The following is a 23,580-nucleotide window of genomic DNA, read 5'->3' on the forward strand; positions in this document are numbered from 1 at the left end:
AAAGTGAATCAGTAGCTGTATCTGCAAAACTACATAGATATTCTTCCCCTATGCAGCTATTTTAAGATTTTTTACAGTACATATTTTGTTTGTATTTGATTAATAATAATAATAATTATATATATATATATATATATATATATATATATATATATATATATATATATATATATATATATATATATATAAAATTATTATATATATATAAAACACCAAGGTTGGGTAGGATTACTTTGAAAGAATACATGTGGATTACATGTATGTATGAGGGTAGGCTGAAAAGTTCTAAGGCTCCCTCGTATGTACATACATTTGGATTACTTGTAATCTGATTACTTTTGGATTACATTTCAAAGTAATCCTACCCAACCTTGTATAACACACACACACATATTTTTAGGGCCGTAACAGAGGAACTGAAAGTCGACCACGAGACCGATGTTTCAAAACCTTTGCAAACCATGTATCGAACCATGACGTTTCGAACGTGTGCTAAAAGGATCCAACTTAGGTTTTCAAATTTCACAATTTTTTATTTGCCTGAAAGTACTTGCCAATGTGGATTTTAGTCCTACACAACAAACGAATTACAATGGAAATATTAACTCTCAAAAGAAGTCAAACAAAATGTTAACAAAATAGGAAAAAGGACAATGAGGATTGCCACTGACTGCCAGTCAATATATCAAATCGCTTAATTATATATTAAATATTTAATGTGTGGATTTCTGACTTGTAGCCTCATGGCTGAACCCTATTACACAGACTGAAATAAATCAAATTCTTAACGCACTAAAAGAAAAATCCAATGTTGTGCATTTTTCAATCAGGCAAAGCGCTGACCAGCTAAAGCTAATTTGTGGCTAAACTTGATGTCTGTGATGTTGAGTTGGCAATTGGCATCAAACTGATTTTTGCCTCTTCTACTTTCTTTCATTTTACAACCCAAGTAATAACGCAGCATACGTGCATGTAGTTTAAGTGGACTATTTCGCAGTTTTGCTGGTTGGTACTAAGCTGCGGAATATTATTTTCTACTCAGACATTTTTTTAGATTTTTTTCTTTTCTTATCTTTTTTAATTAGAAGCGCTGGAACAACAAATGAAGGCGTTGTCATGACACTGAGGAAAGGTGAGAAAATAAATGGAAATTAAACATATCAAATGTGTAGGTACAACTGGCAACAGCGTGTTTGCATGTAAATATAAACACGGTGACACCAATAATACTGATGCACGTGGACGGCCACTTTGTTGTAATTACATAGAAGATTGTTTTTGGCTTTCATCCCATAATGTGACTATGTTTCAGTTAGTTATGACTATTCTCGACTTTTAATGTGTCTTTCAGTTAACGTGGTCATTCTTGTGTTGCTTGCTGTGGCCTTCCTGATCATAGTCCAACGAAATCTCCTCAACCTCAACGATTTTTTACGCAGACACAATCCAGGTCGGTGTATGACGGTTGTATGTTTAGCTGATTACAGTCAGGTCCATAAGTATTTATATTTATGTAGCTTAGGCAACTCAGTGGGATGAGGAGCTGATAGATCTGGGTTTGATTCCCACTCAAGACTGTGTCCTTGGACAAGACACCCAGCTGTAAATCAGTACTGGCTTTGCCTTGGGAAGCAACCTATATTGGACTGGAGTCCCGTTCAGGTGGAATTGTAGACTGTTATCTGATTCACTCTACAGAATCTGCAGATAAGCACGGGCATCAATGGTCCTCTGGGCCTATATAGGCCCCCAGTGAGTGGTGTGTAAATGAGAAGGGTAGAAGAATAAAGGGCATTCACTGTGTTTTGTCAAGTGTCAGCAGCACAGAGGGTGTACAAGTTGGTGCATTCTGAGTGCCAGTCCCAAGCCTGGATAAATTAGTAGGATTGCATCAGGAAGGGCGGTCCAGTGAAAATTCTGCCAAACCAAACATGCAGATCACACAATTCTGAATATCAGGATAAAATCATCACTTTTACAACCAGTTTCTTTTGACAAGTCTGGGGATGGACACATAAACATTTCCAAGTCTCTTATTATGTGCTGGCCAGTCATATACAAACAGTTTGGCACTGTATGGTAAATCTCTTGTCAAGTAGACAGCTTAAAAAAAAAAGAGTGACAGTGAGGGAAGCCCACAAAACACCCATGAGAATTCTGAAGGCGTAGTCTTACGTCACTGTGATTGGTGAAACAGACTTATGTCTGTTGTGTCACAAGTCACAGCTTCATGGTGGAGTGGAACAGAGAAGGATTTTAATAAATGCAAACGGGTTGAATCTAGGATTGAATCTCCCACGTCTTCTGGCAAACTGTAGCTAAAATGTCTGATTTTAAGAAAATCCTTCTCTGTTCCACTCCACCATGAAGATGTATATCATGATTCAACAGACGAAAAAATTATATTGTAATAAATCACTTTATTTGTATTGCGCTAAATCACAATATAAGTTGCCCCAATGTGCTTCAAAAGGGAAAGTCTAACCTTACCCTCTCCTCTGATCAAGCACATAGGCAGCAGTGGCAAGGAAAAACTCCTTTGGGCATTTGTTGAGAAAGAACCCTCAAGCAAGCTGTGACCATCTGCTTTGGCTATACTAACAAAACAATTAGAAAGATCAAATGTATAAAATACAATAAATAATTGTCAAACATGTAAAAACAGATACTACAGAACAAACATAGGCAGGCGTCTATATAAGAAGAGTCCAGAAGGAATCTTGACCCACCGTTCATCACGAGGAGCAAAGGTCATTGTCCAGTGCTTTTGGCCTAGACACCACCACCTCAGAAAGGGGACTGCTAGATGGACACTCTTCTCTGTTGTAGCCATCAGTGATGACTTCTTAAACAGCACCTTGAATAGAGAAATGGAGCAGAAATCAATCAACTGGACTAAATAATTTACTGAACACTATTTCTCAGGAGCAAAGTAACAGACAGGATGCTAATGTGGTCGCTGTCAGCTAGCCCTTTACTTTGTTGGCAGCCCCAGAATTTAGATATGATTAGACTGAATCCTGTTCCTTTATTAGTAACGTAATTTAAAATGGAGGGAAAAGTACTTGAGTACAACACTAAAATATTAGTCATATGAATTATTAGTTGTATATTTACGACAGAGTTTTAGGGCCACATTGAATTTCTTTTTTTTTGGGGGACTTCGAGAATAAAGTTGTAATATTACGAGAATAAAGTTGTAATATTATGAGAATAAAGTCGTAATATTATGACTTTATTCTCAAAGTCTTAAAATTACGACTTTATTCTCGTAATATTACAACTTTATTCTCATAATTTACGACTTTATTCTCGAAGTCAAAAAAAAAAAAAAATTAAATGTGGCCCTAAAACACTGTCGTATATATTAGTTTAATAATCCTTGTATTTCTTTTTTGGAAGGAGGTAATAAGTATGATTCACTCAGTACTGGGTATTCATTTGGACTTGTCATTTTGCTTTGTTCCTCTGTGTCTTTCCAAAGGGATTAGGTCAAATGGGCTTGTACCTATTAAGGATTATTCTTGTTGCGGCAAAGAAAGCCATCACTAAGTGTTGGCTCAAAAAAGACATTCCTTCAATGTCTCTCCTAATACAAATTGTGACACACATAAGAACAATGGAACTTATAACATTCCGCCTCCACCTACAACAACACAAAGAGAAGTACTGGAAAAGATGGGACTGTTTTGTACAATCCATGGACACTGACAGTGTTGACAAACTGTAAAAAAACTTATTTTTGTTTGTACTCCTGTACCTGCCCACATGTTTGTTGTTTATATATGCCATAAAACTTCTTTAAAAATAAAAAGTAAAAAAAAAAAATCCTTGTATTTAGTTTGTCCCATTACTTATGGAGGGACTGTGTATGTGTGATGGTGCATGTGTGATGCAAAAATACCAAAATGTTCACTGTCCAAGTACTTATGGATCTGAATGTACATTTATTAATGCAGATTCAAGTGAAGGCTGAAATGTGTCCTAATCCAGATGCAGGTGCAGTTCTTCCCTTCGAGTCAGACTTCTCTCCAGCAGTCAGACTGGACCCAGTGAGGAGCGGTGAGGAGATACCCGTCGTCATCACTGCTGCTGAGGAGAGACTTGGTGCTGTGGTTGCTGCCATGAACAGCATCTACCAGAACAGTAAAGCCAATATCATCTTCACCATTGTGACCCTGAACAACACAGTTGATCACCTCAAGTAAGACAGAGTAAATCTGCACAGTTGAATGCACTCCATTTCATCACTGTGGCGTGGGCACAGACGGACAGATACATGCAACAAACACTCAGCAGGTTTTTATTTTAGCTGATTATTACAGCAGCAGCTGATTTCACTGAGGAGACCACTTTAAAACGATGCAGAGCACATTTATGATAAAAACCTGCTGAGATGGTCAGATGGAAGGAAAATCTGGAAATTAACCTTTCATGGCACATAATTGCCTTGGGTATGTTGATGAGAAATACTGAAGGAGTAAAATTGTGACATTTAAACAGAGAAATCCATCTGCTTATTAATTCATTTAGTAAAGGTGTTTATTAAGAGAGCTGTTTCAAGAAGAGAGAGCAGCGCATACTGAGGGGATGTCATGTTTCCAGACTGAAGATAATGGCAAGGCCAAAGACAGAGGTGAAGAATGCAGTTGTATGGAGGAAAAATACAAAACAAACTAGAAGGCACGCAGAGCGCATACTTCCCCACCGCAAAAATACCCACTTTCACTTGTATTTAGCATCGGTGCTCATCAAGATCAGGGTTCCCAGCCAACCTTGAAATCAGGGACAACCTGGAAATGACTTCCCCTATTTCTAGTCAGGGAAAAGTCAGGGAATTTGAGAAAAGTTCCTGAAATCAGGGAAAAATCAGGGAATTTTGCTTGGTCAGACTTTTCTCTGCTTGTGTCCATACCAAACAATTAATAGATTCTTCTGGATGATTGCATGGCTGTGGTGACTTTGTAGGATAGTTTAGTGTACTTTTAGTAAATACCTTCTTCTCTCTGTATTAATGTAGCAGCTGTGGGAAAGACTTCCTTTTGTCCCCCTCAGGCTAAAATTATTGGAGTATTATATACATATAATATTGAGAAAATTAAACATTATTTTAGCCTGTTATCACTTTTAAGCACATCTTGATGCTAAATAAGGTACATGATTATGTTTAAAATAATAAATAGTTAACATTTTTATTAAGAAATGAGAGGGACAAAAGGAAGTCTTGTCTGGCTGTGGTGCACCTACTATAACCTTGTAACCTGTAACACAAACACCTATTGTGTACAATATCAGACTATAAGCCAAAAGGGAGTAGCGCCCCTTGCCTCCAGAGCTAGCATTTCTCCTGTTAGACCATATGCCTCCCAGACTAACAGCTAACAGTCTGGGAGTGTGACGAGATTGTACACACCAATTCAGTGAATTACTGGGGCTGCTTCAGAGACAGTTCAAGGTGGAATGCGAGAGCTTTGCTGTTGACGCAGAGCAAGTCGACAGCTTATTTCATTCTGTCATTGGCCTACACCAGAAACCAGAACTAAAACTGTTGTGGGAAGTGCTGCAGCTTCTCCTAACCCTGTCACATGGACAGGCAGCCTTGGAGCCTGGATTTTCCATCAACAGTGACCTGCTTGTTCCAAACCTAAAGACCCACTGACATACATGTCAACCCCTTTGAGGGTCCACCTGTATAACCAAGTGAGAAAATCCATAAAATCAACACAAAATCCTTATAACCTCCAAATCACACCAAAATCAGTTTTACTATAGTACACACAACCGCATAGCAGTGTCGCATAACTGGGTTTTTGTCCACAAATTATGAGTTGCCACAATGACATTAAAGTCAGGATCATTAGTATTTCCTCCACAGTTGAATTTCAAACAATAGCGATCTAGTATTCATGTGTCAAGCTGAATTTTATTGAACTGAATGTGTCAAATTTAGTTATTTTTTTACAGAAACAAGAACTGTCACTAATGGAAAAACATTAATAAAATCATGAAAAATAAATTGAATAAAGTAAATAAATATGAAATTGGTCACTGGATCCTTAAACTTTGGATATAATAAACTCTACATGGTGGATCCTTGATCTCTGGACATAAATAGGCATAAACAAAATCTAGTTTTTGTCAAAAGCATTTCCTTTCAGGCATTATTGGCATGAATGTCTTTCCATACCATACGTCTGAGCTGAGCTCTTGAAACTTGCTGTGCTTCACGGCAGCATCATTTTAATTCATAAAGAATGCAGGATGTCTCATTTTGGGAAGAAAAAATGTTTTAGTCGATTGTAGTTTCTTGTCTGTAATACAATGTTTTAAAGAGGTGTCATTTTATTTAAAACGGCAATTCATTTTGAAGTTATTAATAAAGACTGAACTCTGTCTCAGCAGAGAGCCGCGCAGCGTTTGGAGCTGTGCCAACGGAACGGAGGACGATTCTCGTTTCTTGACTGCAACAAGACATGAGTCCCAGTTACTGACTTTAATCTACACAGAAGTGACTCACGATATTTTAATGGCTTTGAGAGGGGTTAAGAAGGGGACTTGCCATTTCTGAAGAGCAGAGAATCAAAGAACCAACGAGCTAGTGGATCGAAGCATTGCTTCATTGGTTCATGCTTCAAAGTGGTGTCGCGCTGCAGAAACGGTTGATTACAGAGCCGCTGCAGGGTCTGTAATCAGTATCAAGGAATGATCATTTTCCCAATAAACACCCTCAAAAACAACAGCTGCTCTGAAAGAACGATAAGGGAATCGTTAAGCAAAAAAGCTATTGATATCAGTGGATCGAATAATTTCTTAACGATACTCGAAAAGAACCGGTTCTCGATACCCAACGCTAATATATATGGATGTCTGTCTTCCACAACGATTATAAACTACTTGTAATGACTCAGGAAATCAGCACCACCAACTGGATTAGAACATACTTAATTATTGACTAAAGAGGTTGACAAGCAGGCTCTTCACGCTGAACAAAAGAGCAACTTCATGCTGCTGGCAAAGTCAACTGCTTTGGGGCAGAAAGCCAAAGATGTGGAAAATAACATTAAGAAACAGAAAAATGTCGTCTGTGAACTATCTGCAAAGAGCCTGAGAATTTCCTGAGATTGAAGTACATGTATGTGACTAATGTGTCATAGGTGTGATGAACCCATTCTCCTTTGTTCTCTGTAGCCACATATTGCTATGTAAAATTGTCTAAGTTAATACTGTTAAAAATATTCCAGTTACTGTTGAAAAATGTTCAAATTATTGTTGCAAAAAAGTATGGAGAAAAAAAAGGATGGAGTAAAGAAAGTATGTCTGTGAGACTAAAATTACATAAATATAATACATGATTATGTCTTTGGACCTACAATTGCTATTTATTTAAGATGTTTAAAACAAGAAATTATGATGGCAAAATTATGATCCTGGAATTTTAACTTTGATCAGGGGGAAAAAAAATCTGGGAATTTTGTTCCCATAAAATGCTGGGAACCTTGATGATCTATTCCTAAATTTTTGAGTTCAGTGTTGCAGTATATGTGACATTCTTCTGGATCCAGGCAATGGAATATGTTTCAGACCAACTCAAAAATTACAGAAATTATTTTCTGGGACATTATCCATCTGTTTACCAAATTTCATTGAAATCTGTTTATTGTTTTTGATTTATTCTTCTGATGGACAAATGCTGAGGAAAACATTACCTCTTTGCTGCAGGTATAAAAAAAATACTAACAAAAAGAGGAATTTTTGAAACAACACATGGATTTGATTTGACTTCTCCCCCTCAAATTTATTCTTTTTTTACTAACAGGGTGTGGCTGAGTAAGACAGCACTGCAAAATGTCAAATATAAGGTAGTTATTTTCAATCCTGAAATCCTCAGTGGGAAAATAACTAAAGAGCCACCAGTGCTGGAGACAAAACCGGTGAGTCATCAGAATGCATCCTAGTCAAGAAGACAAATTCATATTGTTGTTTACTTTATGCTAATTAAGAACAAATTCTTTTTTTTTCCAGCTGACTTTTGCTAGATTTTATCTGCCCGTTTACACGCCTGAAGCAGAGAAAATCATCTATTTGGATGATGATATCATTGTACAAGGTAAAACACCAGAGCTTGAATTTTTTTTAAGGCTGCTTACTTTTACCTACATCACACTGTATGTTTTCCATCAACGTTGTTACATCCAGTAACAGAAAGGATGATGGCAGTTTAATGATGATTAATAAATGGAGTTTTGCTGTTTTGGTCTCAGGAGATATTCAGGAACTTTATGACACTAACCTCAAACCAGGACATGCAGCTGCCTTCTCTGATGACTGTAACACAGCATCTGCTAAGGGAATTGTTCGAGGGGCTGGAAGACAGGTACGCACTGCTTTCTGCTACAAAAACCACAATATATTCAGGACAGGCCCTGGGCTGAAAATACTAATTTAACCAAGTTTCTGAAGGGAAATCCAGCTGCAAAAATACCCCGACACTCGACTGGGAAGTGTGTCTGAATATGGAATTGTTTTCTTAGCACCTTATGGTTAAGACTCATTCACTGACAGTGGTTTTTAATCCAATAGAATAACTATATAGGCTTTCTGGACTTCAAGAAGGAGGCCATAAAGAAGTTGGGGATGAGGGCCAAAACATGTTCCTTCAACCCAGGGGTCATCGTCGCTAACCTGACTGAGTGGAAGTACCAAAATATCACCCAGTGGCTGGAGCACTGGATGGCCCTAAACGTGAAGTGAGTATTCTGTGCAGAAACAAGTCCGCCTTTCCACTTGAACTCAGACTGTCTGAAGGCAAAAAAATGTTCTCACAAATGGACTTGTGTTTGAATTGTGCTTCATACTGCTGGCTTCTTCAGGGAGGATCTGTACAGTAAGACACTGGCAGACAGCTTCACTACACCTCCTCTACTCATCGTCTTCTATAGACATCACTCCGCCATCGACCCCATGTGGCACGTCAGACACCTCGGTAAGTTCTGCTTTGGTTCTGACTGAAGAAGTAAAGACCCCTGACACTTGCACGCACTGTCGTGCAGGAGCGTAAACACGTCGTTAACGGGTGTAGACTGAACGTGAGAGGGGTGCCGGCGTGTGCATTTGTGCAAAGAGAATTTTGAAATGTTCAAAAAATTTTTCATGCATAAATGCTGTGCAGTGTTACGCGATCTGCTTGCCAACACTACGTTCAGCAAGCAAAGAAGTGAACCGTGTGTCAGTGCACCGCGTCAGAGCGTAACTCCTCTAACAATTATAACGAGATGTTAAATCTATCACAAACATACCTGTACAGCTGCAGACAAAAAGCAAAGAGCATGCAACTATTTTACCAAGCCATAACAATGTAAACATGACAAATAATTTGACAGCTCCAAATGCTTTCTTCAGCTCGTTCAGCGTGCACACGAGAACAGCTATAAACATAAATGTAAATGACTGCAGTTATATTTTCCATCTGCATCAGACTGTCAAAGCGCTTTACAATAATGCCTCACATTCACCCCGATGTGAGGGTGCTGCCATACAAGGAGCTCACTACACACCAGGAGCAACTAGAGCTCTTAGTGATTTTCCAGTCAGGCTGGGATTTGAACCGAGGATCCTCTGGTCTCAAGTCCAACGTTTAACCACTAGACCATCACCTCCCCACCAGCTGCGGCTGGAGCGGTCCACTGTGATTCACAAAGCGATTAGAGCCGTTTTCAACTGCAGCGGTGGGTTTGATGTATAAATGTTAAAGAAGATGGTTATTGTTTTTCAGGCACTACAGGCGCTGGAAGCCGTTACTCTCCACAGTTTGTGAAAGCTGCCAAACTTCTCCACTGGAACGGACACTATAAGCCATGGGGCAGAGCATCATCTTTTACTGATGTGTGGGACAAGTGGTACATTCCAGACCCAACAGGAAAATTTCATCCTGTGCGAAGGCTCACAGCAGACCAATAGACTAAATATGGATTTGAGCAATCGCTGAGCAGCATTGAATCTCAGGAAGAAACGGGTATTAGTCTGTTTATGCCCAGATTTTTTTTTTTTTGTAAATGGAAAAAGTTGCATTAGTACCTTTGAGCTTTTTTTTTAATTTTTTTTTATTGCGAGTAGAAAGTGACTGAGATACACTTCGGCACAATTGTTGGCCAGTGGGGCAAAACGGGTTAAGAACAGCCTTTGTACCAGCCGTCCTACCGTTCACCCATTGGTTGATGTGAAGTATTCTAGTCACATTCTGTTCACCATTCAGGAATGTTTTTCTGGATCTGCCGTTACTGGTAACACCTATTATCTCATGTTTGTTTACTGCCTTTGAGAATACAGATTTGTTCTTGAACTGGACTTCTCCCAGTACATACTATTTTTAGTAAGTTCAAAGCTATTACATTTGCAGTAATGTGATATTTAAAAGTGTACAGACTTTATGTTATAAAAAAACATTTGAGCTTAATGAAATACCATTAGCTTTATTTTAAAAAGTACCTTGTAGTGGTGTAGCTGTCCTTTGGTGTAAGTGGAAAGATTACCCTATGATCGGTTTTGCAAATATCAAATGTCATTACTTTGAATCAGTATTTCTTGTGGATCAGTGAATGTTCAACCTATTAAACTTCTGGAGCTGGCAGCCACGTGCTTTGTCCTGATCCTGTCAGAGCTCGGAAGTGACGCAGAGTAGGTCCTGATTAGTACTTGTCGAGGTGACTGCTGTGTTTCTACATGTAGGAGTTGCATCAGGAAACACCTGAAGTGAAACCTGTGCCAAATCCCAATGTGGATCTGTACTGAACCCACTATGGCAACCCTGCATAACCAGGGGCAGCCAAAATACAATATTGAGCTTTTACAGCTGTTTTGAGCATCTTCCCATATTTTTCTCACCCAATCAAGTGAACGTCATTACTCGTGACAGTGTTTAAATTATTGCAGATGTTGTATGTTAATGCCACTGTTTATTCAGTTATCTGACACACAAACGTGTGATTCTTAATGACTATAAAGACCACTAATCAATCCTCAGTTCTGCAGAAACTTAAGGCAAGTTTTGCATAAACATTTTCTGATTTATTTTTGTTTTACCTGTTTTTTGGGAGTGGAGTGGGTGGCTATAACACTACCATTTGCCTTGCTGGTGTAAATATTTGTACAGTATGGTACTTAAAATAAAACCATTAGCATATTGTTTCCATGTGTATCAGTTATAAGTATGACTACGGTTAAGTCTGTAACACATCTTGGTCTTATAGTGTAGCAGATAAGAGAATATTTAGAGCAACTTTAACTTTTGACCCCTGTACAAACTCAAACTGATCTTTGTTACCATTCTTGCTGTTTTTATCCCATAACTCCATAGAATTCAGTCATAGATGGTACAAACTATACCTTTTTGGAATATTTATAATCAGGCAAATAATGTCTTTTCAATATGATTGGAGCATCTTATTTTTGACCCCTGTGTAATTCTTCATTTGACCCCTACCTGACTGCAGATTGAAAATTCAAGTGGCCAATCTTTTTTTTTTTTTCTTTTCCTCAAAAGAGCAATGTCTACAGAGTATTTGTGCCAAATTTGGTGCTTCCATCACCATTTGCATTTCAGTTATCTGCTGCACTATTAGCCCCTCTGCAAATAACTGCCTAATTTTTCTTCACACTCAATTCACTGAGATCACACATTTAAAAACAGAACAGATTAAAGTTTTTATTACATATGTAATTTATGTATAATATTATCCACACACAAGAGATATTACAATCGGCTTCTGAACAGTGACTTTTCATCATAGAACCCCTGGCAAAAATTAAGGAATCACCGGCCTCGGAGGATGTTCATTCAGTTGTTTAATTTTGTAGGAAAAAAAGCAGATCACAGACATGACACAAAACTAAAGTCATTTCAAATGGCAACTTTCTGGCTTTAAGAAACACTATAAGAAATCAGGAAAAAAAAATTGTGGCAGTCAGTAACGGTTACTTTTTTAGACCAAGCAGAGGGAAAAAATATGGAATCATGAAAAACAAAAGAACGCTCCAACACATCACTAGTATTTTGTTGCACCACCTCTGGCTTTTATAACAGCTTGCAGTCTGAGGCATGGACTTAATGAGTGACAAACAGTACTCTTCATCAGTCTGGCTCCAACTTTCTCTGATTGCTGTTGCCAGATCAGCTTTGCAGGTTGGAGCCTTGTCATGGACCATTTTCTTCAACTTCCACCAAAGATTTTCAATCGGATTAAGATCCGGACTATTTGCAGGCCATGACATTGACCCTATGTGTCTTTTTGCAAGGAATGTTTTCACAGTTTTTGCTCTATGGCAAGATGCATTATCATCTTGAAAAATGATTTCATCATCCCCAAACATCCTTTCAATTGATGGGTTAAGAAAAGTGTCCAAAATATCAACGTAAACTTGTGCATTTATTGATGATGTAATGACAGCCATCTCCCCAGTGCCTTTACCTGACATGCAGCCCCATATCAATGACTGTGGAAATTTACGTTCTCTTCAGGCAGTCATCTTTATAAATCTCACTGGAACGGCACCAAACAAAAGTTCCAGCATCATCACCTTGCCCAGTGCAGATTCGAGATTCATCACTGAATGACTTTCATCCAGTCATCCACAGTCCACGATTGCTTTTCCTTAGCCCGTTGCAACCTTGTTTTTTTCTGTTTAGGTGTTAATGATGGCTTTCGTTTAGCTTTTCTGTATGCAACTCCCATTTCCTTTAGGCGGTTTCTTACAGTTCGGTCACACACGTTGACTCCAGTTTCCTTCCATTCGTTCCTCATTTGTTTTGTTGTGCATTTTCGATTTTTGCGACATATTGCTTTAAGTTTTCTGTCTTGACGCTGTGATGTCTTCCTTGGTCTACCAGTATGTTTGCCTTTAACAACCTTCCCATGTTTGTATTTGTTCCAGAGTTTAGACACAGCTGACTGTGAACAACCAACATCTTTTGCAACATTGCGTGATGATTTACCCTCTTTTAAGAGTTTGATAATCCTCTGCTTTGTTTCAATTGACATCTCTCGTGTTGGAGCCATGATTCATGTCAGTCCACTTGGTGCAACAGCTCTCCAAGGTGTGATCACTTCTTTTTAGATGCAGACTAACAAGCAGATCTGATTTGATGCAGGTGTTAGTTTTGGGGATGAAAATTTACAGGGTGATTCCATAATTTATTCCTCAGAATTGAGTGAGTCCATATTTTTTTCCCTCTGCTTGGTCTAAAAAAGTAACCATTACTGACTGCCACAATTATTTTTCCTGATTTCTTATAGTGTTTCTTAAAGCCAGAAAGTTGCCATTCGAAATGACTTTAGTTTTGTGTCATGTCTGTGATCTGCTTTTTTTCTACAAAATTAAACAATTGAATGAACATCCTCCGAGGCCAGTGATTCCATAATTTTTGCCAGGGGTTGTAGTTACATATAATGTCATATGTAACTCTATGCTTTTCACCCACATTTCAGTCAGTAATTAACTATTCAGCACTTAGTGCTGAAATGCAGCACTTTGTAAACATTAAACACCAATTTTTCCCTGTTAACAGTGTGAGGCAGTTTATCACAAGTTCAGAATTAAATTTAGGTTTTCCACAGAAAGTGGCATATAGAAAATGTTAAAGTCAGAACATGAACTCGTGCAGTCCTGCCTGCAAAGTTTTTTTTTTTTTTTTTTTTTTTTTACAATGCACTTCAGTCAAGATCAGGTTAAAAACTATTTTAAATAACTGCCATTTATTCTGTTTTGATATTTCCTTGAATATTTTTCGTGAAACTCATGACAATTGATGCAACGACATTTTCACTAATGAGTCAGCCTTTTTTTTTTTCTGACAGACCATTTGAGCAGACAGGTAATTGCAGAACAATGAACCAATTCAGAGGGTGTCTGTGTACATCTATAAACAAATGCTGGACTGAAGACAAAGATTTTGCATATAACCTTTCACAATGAGATGGAGAGAGAAAAAACAAGTCCAGAACCATTTGTTTGGCAATGCTTTAAATGAGATTATCAAAGGGTGTATGTATTTTTCTGATTTTAATGCATACAACTGCCAGCCTTAAACAGTCACCGTTATATGCATATGGACTTTGGTCTGCATGTCCACAAGACCACCTGGGCTGAGGTTCTTGGCTCAGAAGCAGCATAACGCTCAATGAAAATCAGTGTTGAAGTCATAAGCATCATCTGTTTGAACTGTACAAAGGTTGATGTCAACTGGGACATGTGAGAACTGTACTTGGCCGTCTTTTTCTGGAATGACAAGATGGAATAAAATGCAGTTTAAAAAAAAAAAACAGCCGACAGACTTGTGAAATAAAATGTAAGGAAAGGGTAAAGTGAAATTTACTTTTGTTAACAGATGTCTGAGGGTGCTCTCCATCTTCTGCTGCTTTATCAGACTTCTCAACAGTGAACTCAGACTGCAAGAAAAGCAAACACTAATAATGCCAACAATCCTTAAGATTTACACCACTATCAATCACAACACCCAGCAGGATCAGAGTTGGATTAGAAGTCTTCATCAGTATGTCAAGACTCATATTATTGTCCTCATTTCCATGCTAGGCAGAGCAGACTGTTGCCATTACCTAAAGCAGCCATTAAAGGCGCACTTCTCCAGGAGGAGAGAGAGTTCCTTTTTATACTGCGTGTAGCATTTATTCATCAACCCAACTCGTACAATTCTATTCTGCGGGAGGTCATGTAGATTTAATTTAATTTAAACTTTATATAACCAGGTTAGTCCCACTGATAGATTTCTTGTACAAAGGAGACTTGTCATCTTTCATATGACACAAGTGTCAAAGTTGAGCACAGAATAGAGACCTGACTGCTAACAATGTTGTAATATGACCATGGTAAAAAAAAAAGAAAAGAAAAAAAAGTATTTGACCTTTCATGTACATGACATTTCAATTTACAATTTTTTTTCAAAGAGGTTCTGTTTTAACCTCATCTCTAAGTCAGCAAATAAGTAATGATGAAAAAGTTGTTAGGCAACTGCAACAAAAGCTGCTATGTTTTGAAGGGGATCCACAACAATAGCAGATCTGGGAACACTCTTTACATCTACTGTTTCACAGATAACTTGATGAACAGGTTGGAGGTACCCTGGGACAGAGTCCTTTAAAAGTACTTTTGACAATAAGTAGCAAAAGCCTTTTTTTTTGGATATTTAATCCTTGAGACTACAGGGAACTGCTCTAAAAAGGTCTGTGTAGACAAGACAACATGGGGGCACATCAGAAGTTCATCACAGGTGCTACACACTCTTCTAGATAACCCTCTCAACGTGGGATACGTGTCATCACAATCGCTCATGAACTCTCTGAATAGGTGCCATCCACATCCTCACTAGCGATTGTTTACATGGCTTTGAAATGCTGGAACTCTTTCTGGAAGGCATTCTGGGAAGTACAGGGGGCTGCCATGGGGATAATGGGGAAATGTTAAAGTGCCAAATAGTAGATTTGGTCTGTATTATACATGTAATGGATTTTGTTCATTTTGTAAATATAGCGGATTGTGGTAAGACAAAATTTGGTGGTTCCCCTAAATCCATTATATGCGAGTTTTACTGTAGTTACCTCATCTTTCTTCTCAGCTCTCTCTCTTGATGAAGCGCAAAGGGTTCCCTGTGGGAAGTCACTAACACTCAAGATTCCAGCAGTCGGTCCTTTGGAGATTAAAGTCAGACTGCTGGCATAGCTGGAAAATTTAACACCTACAAAATAGTAGTCAGCAACAGTCAGATGTGAGTGCATTACTTCAATGGCTACAGTACACTGACAAATGTAACAACTCTGTCAAGAGGTCACAATACATGCAACATCACATTAAACCTCATACATTAACACTTCACTAACTATAATGGAGCTTAAAAATAGTTATCGAAAAGTCCTTTGATGCCCTTCAGTGATCATGTTCGTATGTTCTATGTCTCTCAAATACAAACACACACAATACAGAGGCAGTAACAAATCCTACTGAATGTTTTAAATTAAATGTCTGTACCTTTAAAGGTTTCCTCATTTCCTAGTTTTAGTTTTTTGAGATCCCAACATTTCTGCATGTCAGACAACAAGTCGTCTGACAGGTAGGATGGACGGCTTTGGCTCTCTGGTACGTTGCAGTAGTAGCGCCTCTTAACTCTGAGGGAAACAAAACCAATCAGAGTCTTCTGTAAGTTGAAGTGAATTAATTCAACTTATTTTCACAGCACAATTCACAACATAAGCTGCACCAAGACATTTCACAATAGTAAGGTCGAGTAAGGTCGTAATTAACTCTATCCTGAGAAAAACAAGGCCGGGGTAGTGGCACATTGAGTTTTATTTTTTTCTAGTTCCAGTAAGAGTGCATATCAAATCTAATTCATGAATGGCTTTCAATTCAAGCACTCAAAGTGTTTTACAATTTAAAACTGCTTAATATGCAAGAAATCAGAAATAAAATAGAAAAGCAAACATTCAAATTTAAAACCAAAACTACATCAGCACACTAAGATAAAAACAAAAAACAAAAAAAAAACAGACAAAAAGCTTTCACTACCGTATTTCCTTGATTAATAGCCCGGACGATTATTTTTTTCGAACCGTGTATAGACCTGGCGCCTAAACAAGGCAGGCGAGTATTAACAAAATGCTGCTTGCTCTGTAATTTCTAAGTTTCACACATATCAGTGGGTGTGGCGAACCAAAGTCAATCGCTTTACATCTGTCATGTAGCGTCTAGCTAAAGGTTCTCAATATCTTATGATGGGATGGTAAGAAATCAATGCAGTGCTAAATCAAAATCATAGCAGTGCGCCACCGACCATCGTTCCTCTGCAACTTGACACTGTGGCATGCCATTTCATCTTAAGATTTTAAGGTAACACTCCACCGCGGATTTCCTTTTTCTAACATCACCAGAGGGGGTTGCTCCCTCAGGAGTCAAATTACCAGTATATTGTACATCAGCACATTTGCTGGAGCAGGAGGCTGCAATTTAGACCCGGGACTGCTCACACGGACAATCAGCCAGGCAGAGACACCTGGTGGCTAAAATAAGTAGTGGCTACAAAATGATTATTTTATATAGAGTGGCCTCAAGAGGGACAAATTGGGTCGCATTGGTAGTGTGGGTTCAAAATCGTGCAAGTGTCAAGCTGCGTGTGTGCGTGTTACAATACTCAGTGGTACTGATTTTAAAAAAAAAGCAAGCATTATTTTGTATGGCCATATGTCTGTTAACAATGGAAAGGTGACATCTCCTGATGGGTATTACATAGGTGTGACTGGTAAAGGACAAAAAAAAAAAAAAAAAACAGGAAAATATACGGCGCACCTACCATGACACAGTGACACCCACAACCCAAGATACACACACACACACACACACAGTGATATTACTTAAATACATTTAATAAAATACAGACCGATAATGATCCTGACATTTTCGTTGACTTCTATCTACTACAGACTGTATGAAACCAACACATTTCATGTTTTGTGTGGTCAGCTTTACTTTATTTGTTAATATATATCCATTCCTACATTTAAGGTCTGCAGCATTTTCCAAGAAACAAAAAAGGGTTGGGACAGGGAAGTTTATTCTAAATGTAAGAATTAATCATTTTTACAGCCAGTTTTCTTGACAAACGTCAGGGGATGAATCCATGAACATTTCCAACTCACTGAATATTTCTTAGACTTAAATTACATCAATCATTCAAAAATACAAACAGTGTGGTATTTTATGGTAAATCAGGGTCATGTAGGCAGTTCTCAATAAATAGATGTCCATGCTGGAAAGAGACAAGTGAGGGAAGCCACCAAGACAACTCTGGAAGAACGTTTGGCTTCTGTGGGTATGAGTGGAGAAACTGGGAATAGTGTAGCATTTTTATTTTTATCTTCATTTTAGATATAGTCCCAACACTTTCTGACAGAACTGCTATAAAGAAAAGTGTTAACATTTTATCGTTTTTTTTGTTGTTGTTTTTTTAAACTATGTAGAATGAATGTAAACACCAAACTCTTATAAAGAAGGAAAAAAAAACCTGGGCGTGTGCAGGCAAACCTGACTCCCCATGGTTTTTTTTTTTTTTTTTTTAAATAAGAATAAAGTGATTTAATCGATTTATTTCAGCTATTTAAGGTGCAAGTTTGAAAAAAAAAAAAAAAAAAGTCAGACATGTTAACACTTTCAATCACAAGAACAACAAGATTTTTAACTAAACATCGGTTGAGTAGGGGAAAATATCTACTAGACGTAGGCCAAAAATTAATGGTCCGTGATCTCGGATGGCTTTCTCTACCCCTGAAGCCGGATTTATGCCGAAGAACTACACCCCTGCTATAAGTTAGCAAAAAACAAAACAAACAAACAAAAAACGTTCAAGTACATTTCTCTGTTGGGCAGCTCGTGAAGGTCTGGTTTAAACCCCATGCCTGCAGTACACAGCTGTAAATATTTAAAAATTGAATCCAAATTATTCTTACACCATTCCATAAAGCTCGGTACAGTGCTTGGATCAGAGTTGGATTATAAGTCCTCATAATGACATTCAGAACTGCATTTTGTCTTCATTTTCGCACTGTTTAATAAGTGACACATGATTTCTCATCTATCCATGAAAAATGTCAACACTCACCCTGTCCAATCAGAAAGGAAAGCTGTGGCAGCCTGCTTCATGTCCAGGACTCCACCTTTCATCAGATAACCTCGTTTTTTGGCCAACAAAGTCAGAAACTCTAAAGGGTTTCTGAAATCTGGCATAGTGTACATCATCATAATCTGAAACAATGAGGACAGATATCATTAAATGTCATTAACATCAGTACTTACAAGTGTGTGTGTGTGTATATATATATATATATATATATATATATATATATATATATATATATATATATATATACACACACACACACACTTCCTGCACTTGTCTTCACTCTATTTAAAAAAAAAAAAAAAAAACCCTTTGTACATCTGGAACAATGACCCCATTTTTAAACAAGTCATCTCCTGATCACCCAAGTATACCGTTACACAAAATATGAATGAAATTGGTCAACTGGTTCATGGTACAAACTATTCCTTTCTGAAACCCCATTAACTCAACCAATAATATGCACCACATTTTACCAAGACTGGAACAACTTTAACTTTTGACCTCTGTACACCCTGAAATTGACCTTTGTCACCATTCTTGCTGTTAATACCCCATAACATTTACTCGTAGATAGTTGAAACTATACATTTTTGGAATCTTTAGGTTCAGACAAATAATGTATAGTTTTCAATATGAATGGAGCATTTTTAAATTTTGACCTCTGTGTATTTCTTCAATTGACCCCTTCCTGGCTGCCTATTGAAAATTCAAGTGGCTACTCTGTTTTTTCAAAAGAGTAATGTCTAAGGAGTGTTTGTGCCGAATTTGGTGCTTGTATCACCATTTGAAGGATTGTTTCAGTTATCTGCTGCACTAAGGTGAATCCAGGAGGAGAACTTCACCTTGATAAGGTGAGCTGACCAATTAACCTACCTGGAACTTGTCACATTGCTTAAGAAGAGCCTGCACAGCCTCCAGCAGTTTTTCTTTGCTCTCCTCCACCTGGAGGCTCCTCAGCGCCATGGATGCTGGTGGGTTGGACAATGATGCCACAATTCCTGGGCTGTCTATGAACTTTATATTGTCCAAGATGCGTACTTCCTGCATTGACCTGTGGGATCAGGGAACAATGTTAGCACTTTTCCAGCCACCAGATGCTTTTCCCCAAACAGCACCAACTGAAATTTAAGAATATCACCAGAAAAAATGTCAGTAATCAACCACACTATGCAGTTTTTTTTTTTTAAATATGGTCAGCATACGCTGGTTGTAACAGGGCCTTAAAACTCTGCACTCTGGCTGTGTCATTAACTTGCAGTGAGACATTCAAACACACAGCAGGCTGAACCCCCCCAGCAGAGTGCACACAAGACACAGAGGAACAGATGCAGAGACTCATTGCGTAGCCCGACATCTGGCCCGGCTATGAATTGGGCTGGATACTGGCCTCCATTCTGGAGTTAGAGTTCCCACCCCTAAATGACCAATAGTAGAGCAGCAGTGGAATTCCCTCTCCTAAACGACTATCAGGAGAGAAGCGCTCGCGTCACATCAACGTGAGGCTGACGCATGGGCTGACGTCAGTGTCTTGGCTGCCAACCAATCACAGGCTAGGAGAGAGAGGCCAGTATCTGTCCCAATTCAGGGCTGGTTGGCGGGATGTTCACTGCGAGCAGAAAAATAAAACAAAAACAAACAAAAAAACAGTCATTCTAAAAATCAGTCACCACGTTGCACCCCAATGTTGATGTACAACCCCTGGCAAAAATTATGGAATCACCAGCCTCGGAGGATGTTCATTCAGTTGTTTAATTTTGTAGAAAAAGCAGATCACAGACATGACACAAAACTAAAGTCATTTCAAATGGCAACTTTCTGGCTTTAAGAAACACTGTAAGAAATCAGGAAAAAAAATTGTGGCAGTCAGTAATGGTTACTTTTTTAGACGAAGCAGAGGGAAAAAAATATGGAATCACTCAATTCTGAGGAAAAAATTATGGAATCATGAAAAACAAAAGAATGTATGTATGTAAATCCCATTTCCTTTAGGCGTTTTTTTACAGTTCGGTCACAGACGTTGACTCCAGTTTCCTTCCATTCGTTCCTCATTTGTTTTGTTTTGCATTTTCAATTTTCGAGACATATTGCTTTAAGTTTTCTGTCTTGACGCTTTGATGTCTTCCTTGGTCTACCAGTATGTTTGCCTTTAACAACCTTTCCATGTTGGAAAATTGGCAAAGCTTCTGGGGAAAACCTGGTCTTGTTAGGAGAGACGGCATCCATCCCACTTTAGATGGAGCAGCTCTCATTTCTAGAAATCTGGCCAATTTTCTTGGATCCTCCAAACTGTGACTGTCCAGCGTTGGGACCAGGAGGCAGAGCTGTGGTCTTATACACCTCTCTGCAGCTTCTCTCCCCCTGCCATCCCCTCATTACCCCATCCCTGTAGAGACGGTGCCTGCTCCCAGACCACCAATAACCAGCAAAAATCTATTTAAGCATAAAAATTCAAAAAGAAAAAATAATATAGCACCTTCAATTGCACCACAGACTAAAACAGTTAAATGTGGTCTATTAAACATTAGGTCTCTCTCTTCTAAGTCCCTGTTGGTAAATGATATAATAATTGATCAACGTATTGATTTATTCTGCCTAACAGAAACCTGGTTACAGCAGGATGAATATGTTAGTTTAAATGAGTGAACACCCCCGAGTCACACTAACTGTCAGAATGCTCGTAGCACGGGCCGTGGCGGAGGATTAGCAGCAATCTTCCATTCCAGCTTATTAATTAATCAAAAACCTAGACAGAGCTTTAATTCATTTGAAAGCTTGTCTCTTAGTCTTGTCCATCCAAATTGGAAGTCCCAAAAACCAGTTTTATTTGTTATTATCTATCGTCCACCTGGTCGTTACTGTGAGTTTCTCTGTGAATTTTCAGACCTTTTGTCTGACTTAGTGCTTAGCTCAGATAAGATAATTATAGTGGGCAATTTTAACATCCACACAGATGCTGAGAATGACAGCCTCAACACTGCATTTAATCTATTATTAGACTCTATCGGCTTTGCTCAAAAAGTAAATGAGTCCACCCACCACTTTAATCATATCTTAGATCTTGTTCTGACTTATGGTATGGAAATAGAAGACTTAACAATATTCCCTGAAAACTCCCTTCTGTCTGATCATTTTTTAATAACATTTACATTTACCCTGATGGACTACCCTGCAGTGGGGAATAAGATTCATTACACTAGAAGTCTTTCAGAAAGCGCTGTAACTAGGTTTAAGGATGTGATTCCTTCTTTATGTTCTCTAATGTCATATACCAACACAGAGCAGAGTAGCTACCTAAACTCTGTAAGGGAGTTAGAGTATCTCGTCAATAGTTTTACATCCTCTTTGAAGACAACTTTGGATGCTGTAGCTCCTCTGAAAAAGAGAGCTTTAAATCAGAAGTGTCTGACTCCGTGGTATAACTCACAAACTCGTAGCTTAAAGCAGATAACCCGTAAGTTGGAGAGGAAATGGCGTCTCACTAATTTAGAAGATCTTCACTTAGCCTGGAAAAAGAGTTTGTTGCTCTATAAAAAAGCCCTCCGTAAAGCTAGGACATCTTTCTACTCATCACTAATTGAAGAAAATAAGAATAACCTCAGGTTTCTTTTCAGCACTGTAGCCAGGCTGACAAAGAGTCAGAGCTCTATTGAGCTGAGTATTCCATTAACTTTAACTAGTAATGACTTCATGACTTTCTTTGCTAACAAAATTTTGACTATTAGAGAAAAAATTACTCATAACCATCCCAAAGATGTATCGTTATCTTTGGCTGCTTTCAGTGATGCCGGTATTTGGTTAGACTCTTTCTCTCCGATTGTTCTGTCTGAGTTATTTTCATTAGTTACTTCATCCAAACCATCAACATGTTTATTAGACCCCATTCCTGCCAGGCTGCTCAAGGAAGTCCTACCATTATTTAATGCTTCAATCTTAAATATGATCAATCTATCTTTGTTAGTTGGTTATGTACCACAGGCCTTTAAGGTGGCAGTAATTAAACCATTACTTAAAAAGCCATCACTTGACCCAGCTATCTTAGCTAATTATAGGCCAATCTCCAACCTTCCTTTTCTCTCAAAGATTCTTGAGAGGGTAGTTAGTTGTAAAACAGCTAACTGATCACCTGCAGAGGAATGGTCTATTTGAAGAGTTTCAGTCAGGTTTTAGAATTCATCATAGTACAGAAACAGCATTAGTGAAGGTTACAAATGATCTTCTTATGGCTTCGGACAGTGGACTTATCTCTGTGCTTGTTCTGTTGGACCTCAGTGCTGCTTTTGATACTGTTGACCATAAAATTTTATTACAGAGATTAGAGCATGTCATAGGTATTAAAGGCACTGCGCTGCGGTGGTTTGAATCATATTTGTCTAATAGATTACAGTTTGTTCATGTAAATGGGGAATCTTCTTCACAGACTAAAGTTAATTATGGAGTTCCACAAGGTTCTGTGCTAGGACCAATTTTATTCACTTTATACATGCTTCCCTTAGGCAGTATTATTAGACGGTATTGCTTAAATTTTCATTGTTACGCAGATGATACCCAGCTTTATCTATCCATGAAGCCAGAGGATACACACCAATTAGCTAAACTGCAGGATTGTCTTACAGACATAAAGACATGGATGACCTCTAATTTCCTGCTTTTAAACTCAGATAAAACTGAAGTTATTGTACTTGGCCCCACAAATCTTAGAAGCATGGTGTCTAACCAGATCGTTACTCTGGATGGCATTTCCCTGATCTCTAGTAATACTGTGAGAAATCTTGGAGTCATTTTTGATCAGGATATGTCATTCAAAGCGCATATTAAACAAATATGTAGGACTGCCTTTTTGCATTTACGCAATATCTCTAAAATCAGAAAGGTCTTGTCTCAGAGTGATGCTGAAAAACTAA

At 38.3% G+C, this 23,580-nt stretch overlaps 2 protein-coding genes across 3 annotated transcripts in view; one reads left to right on the forward strand and one right to left on the reverse strand.

Annotated features, from left to right (window-relative positions):
- The first annotated feature begins 848 nt into the window (after positions 1-848).
- Positions 849-11,182, forward strand: glt8d1 (glycosyltransferase 8 domain containing 1). Its single transcript, XM_034166965.1, has 9 exons — positions 849-1,132; positions 1,352-1,450; positions 3,994-4,204; positions 7,817-7,931; positions 8,023-8,107; positions 8,262-8,374; positions 8,581-8,747; positions 8,871-8,983; positions 9,773-11,182. The coding sequence occupies exons 1-9, from the start codon at positions 1,117-1,119 to the stop codon at positions 9,955-9,957; spliced, it is 1,104 nt and encodes a 367-aa protein (XP_034022856.1). The 5' UTR covers positions 849-1,116; the 3' UTR covers positions 9,958-11,182.
- A 2,489-nt stretch (positions 11,183-13,671) lies between these two features.
- gnl3 (guanine nucleotide binding protein-like 3 (nucleolar)) overlaps positions 13,672-23,580 on the reverse strand; it is a 39,758-nt gene continuing 29,849 nt past the window's right edge. The window contains exons 10-16 of one of the 2 annotated variants that reach the window (XM_034166968.1): positions 19,559-19,730; positions 19,339-19,344; positions 18,659-18,801; positions 16,036-16,172; positions 15,609-15,745; positions 14,369-14,441; positions 13,672-14,271 (exon numbers count right to left, since the gene is read on the reverse strand). In XM_034166968.1, coding sequence (XP_034022859.1) covers positions 14,171-14,271; positions 14,369-14,441; positions 15,609-15,745; positions 16,036-16,172; positions 18,659-18,801; positions 19,339-19,344; positions 19,559-19,730 — 769 coding nt within the window. In that variant the 3' untranslated portion in view covers positions 13,672-14,170. Of the gene's footprint in view, positions 14,272-14,368; positions 14,442-15,608; positions 15,746-16,035; positions 16,173-18,658; positions 18,802-19,338; positions 19,345-19,552; positions 19,731-23,580 lie in introns of both variants that reach the window. The other variant, XM_034166967.1, reaches the window with a different exon arrangement.

Source organism: Thalassophryne amazonica, chromosome 3 (assembly GCF_902500255.1).
Source record: "Thalassophryne amazonica chromosome 3, fThaAma1.1, whole genome shotgun sequence".
NCBI classification, from domain to species: Eukaryota; Metazoa; Chordata; class Actinopteri; order Batrachoidiformes; family Batrachoididae; genus Thalassophryne; species Thalassophryne amazonica.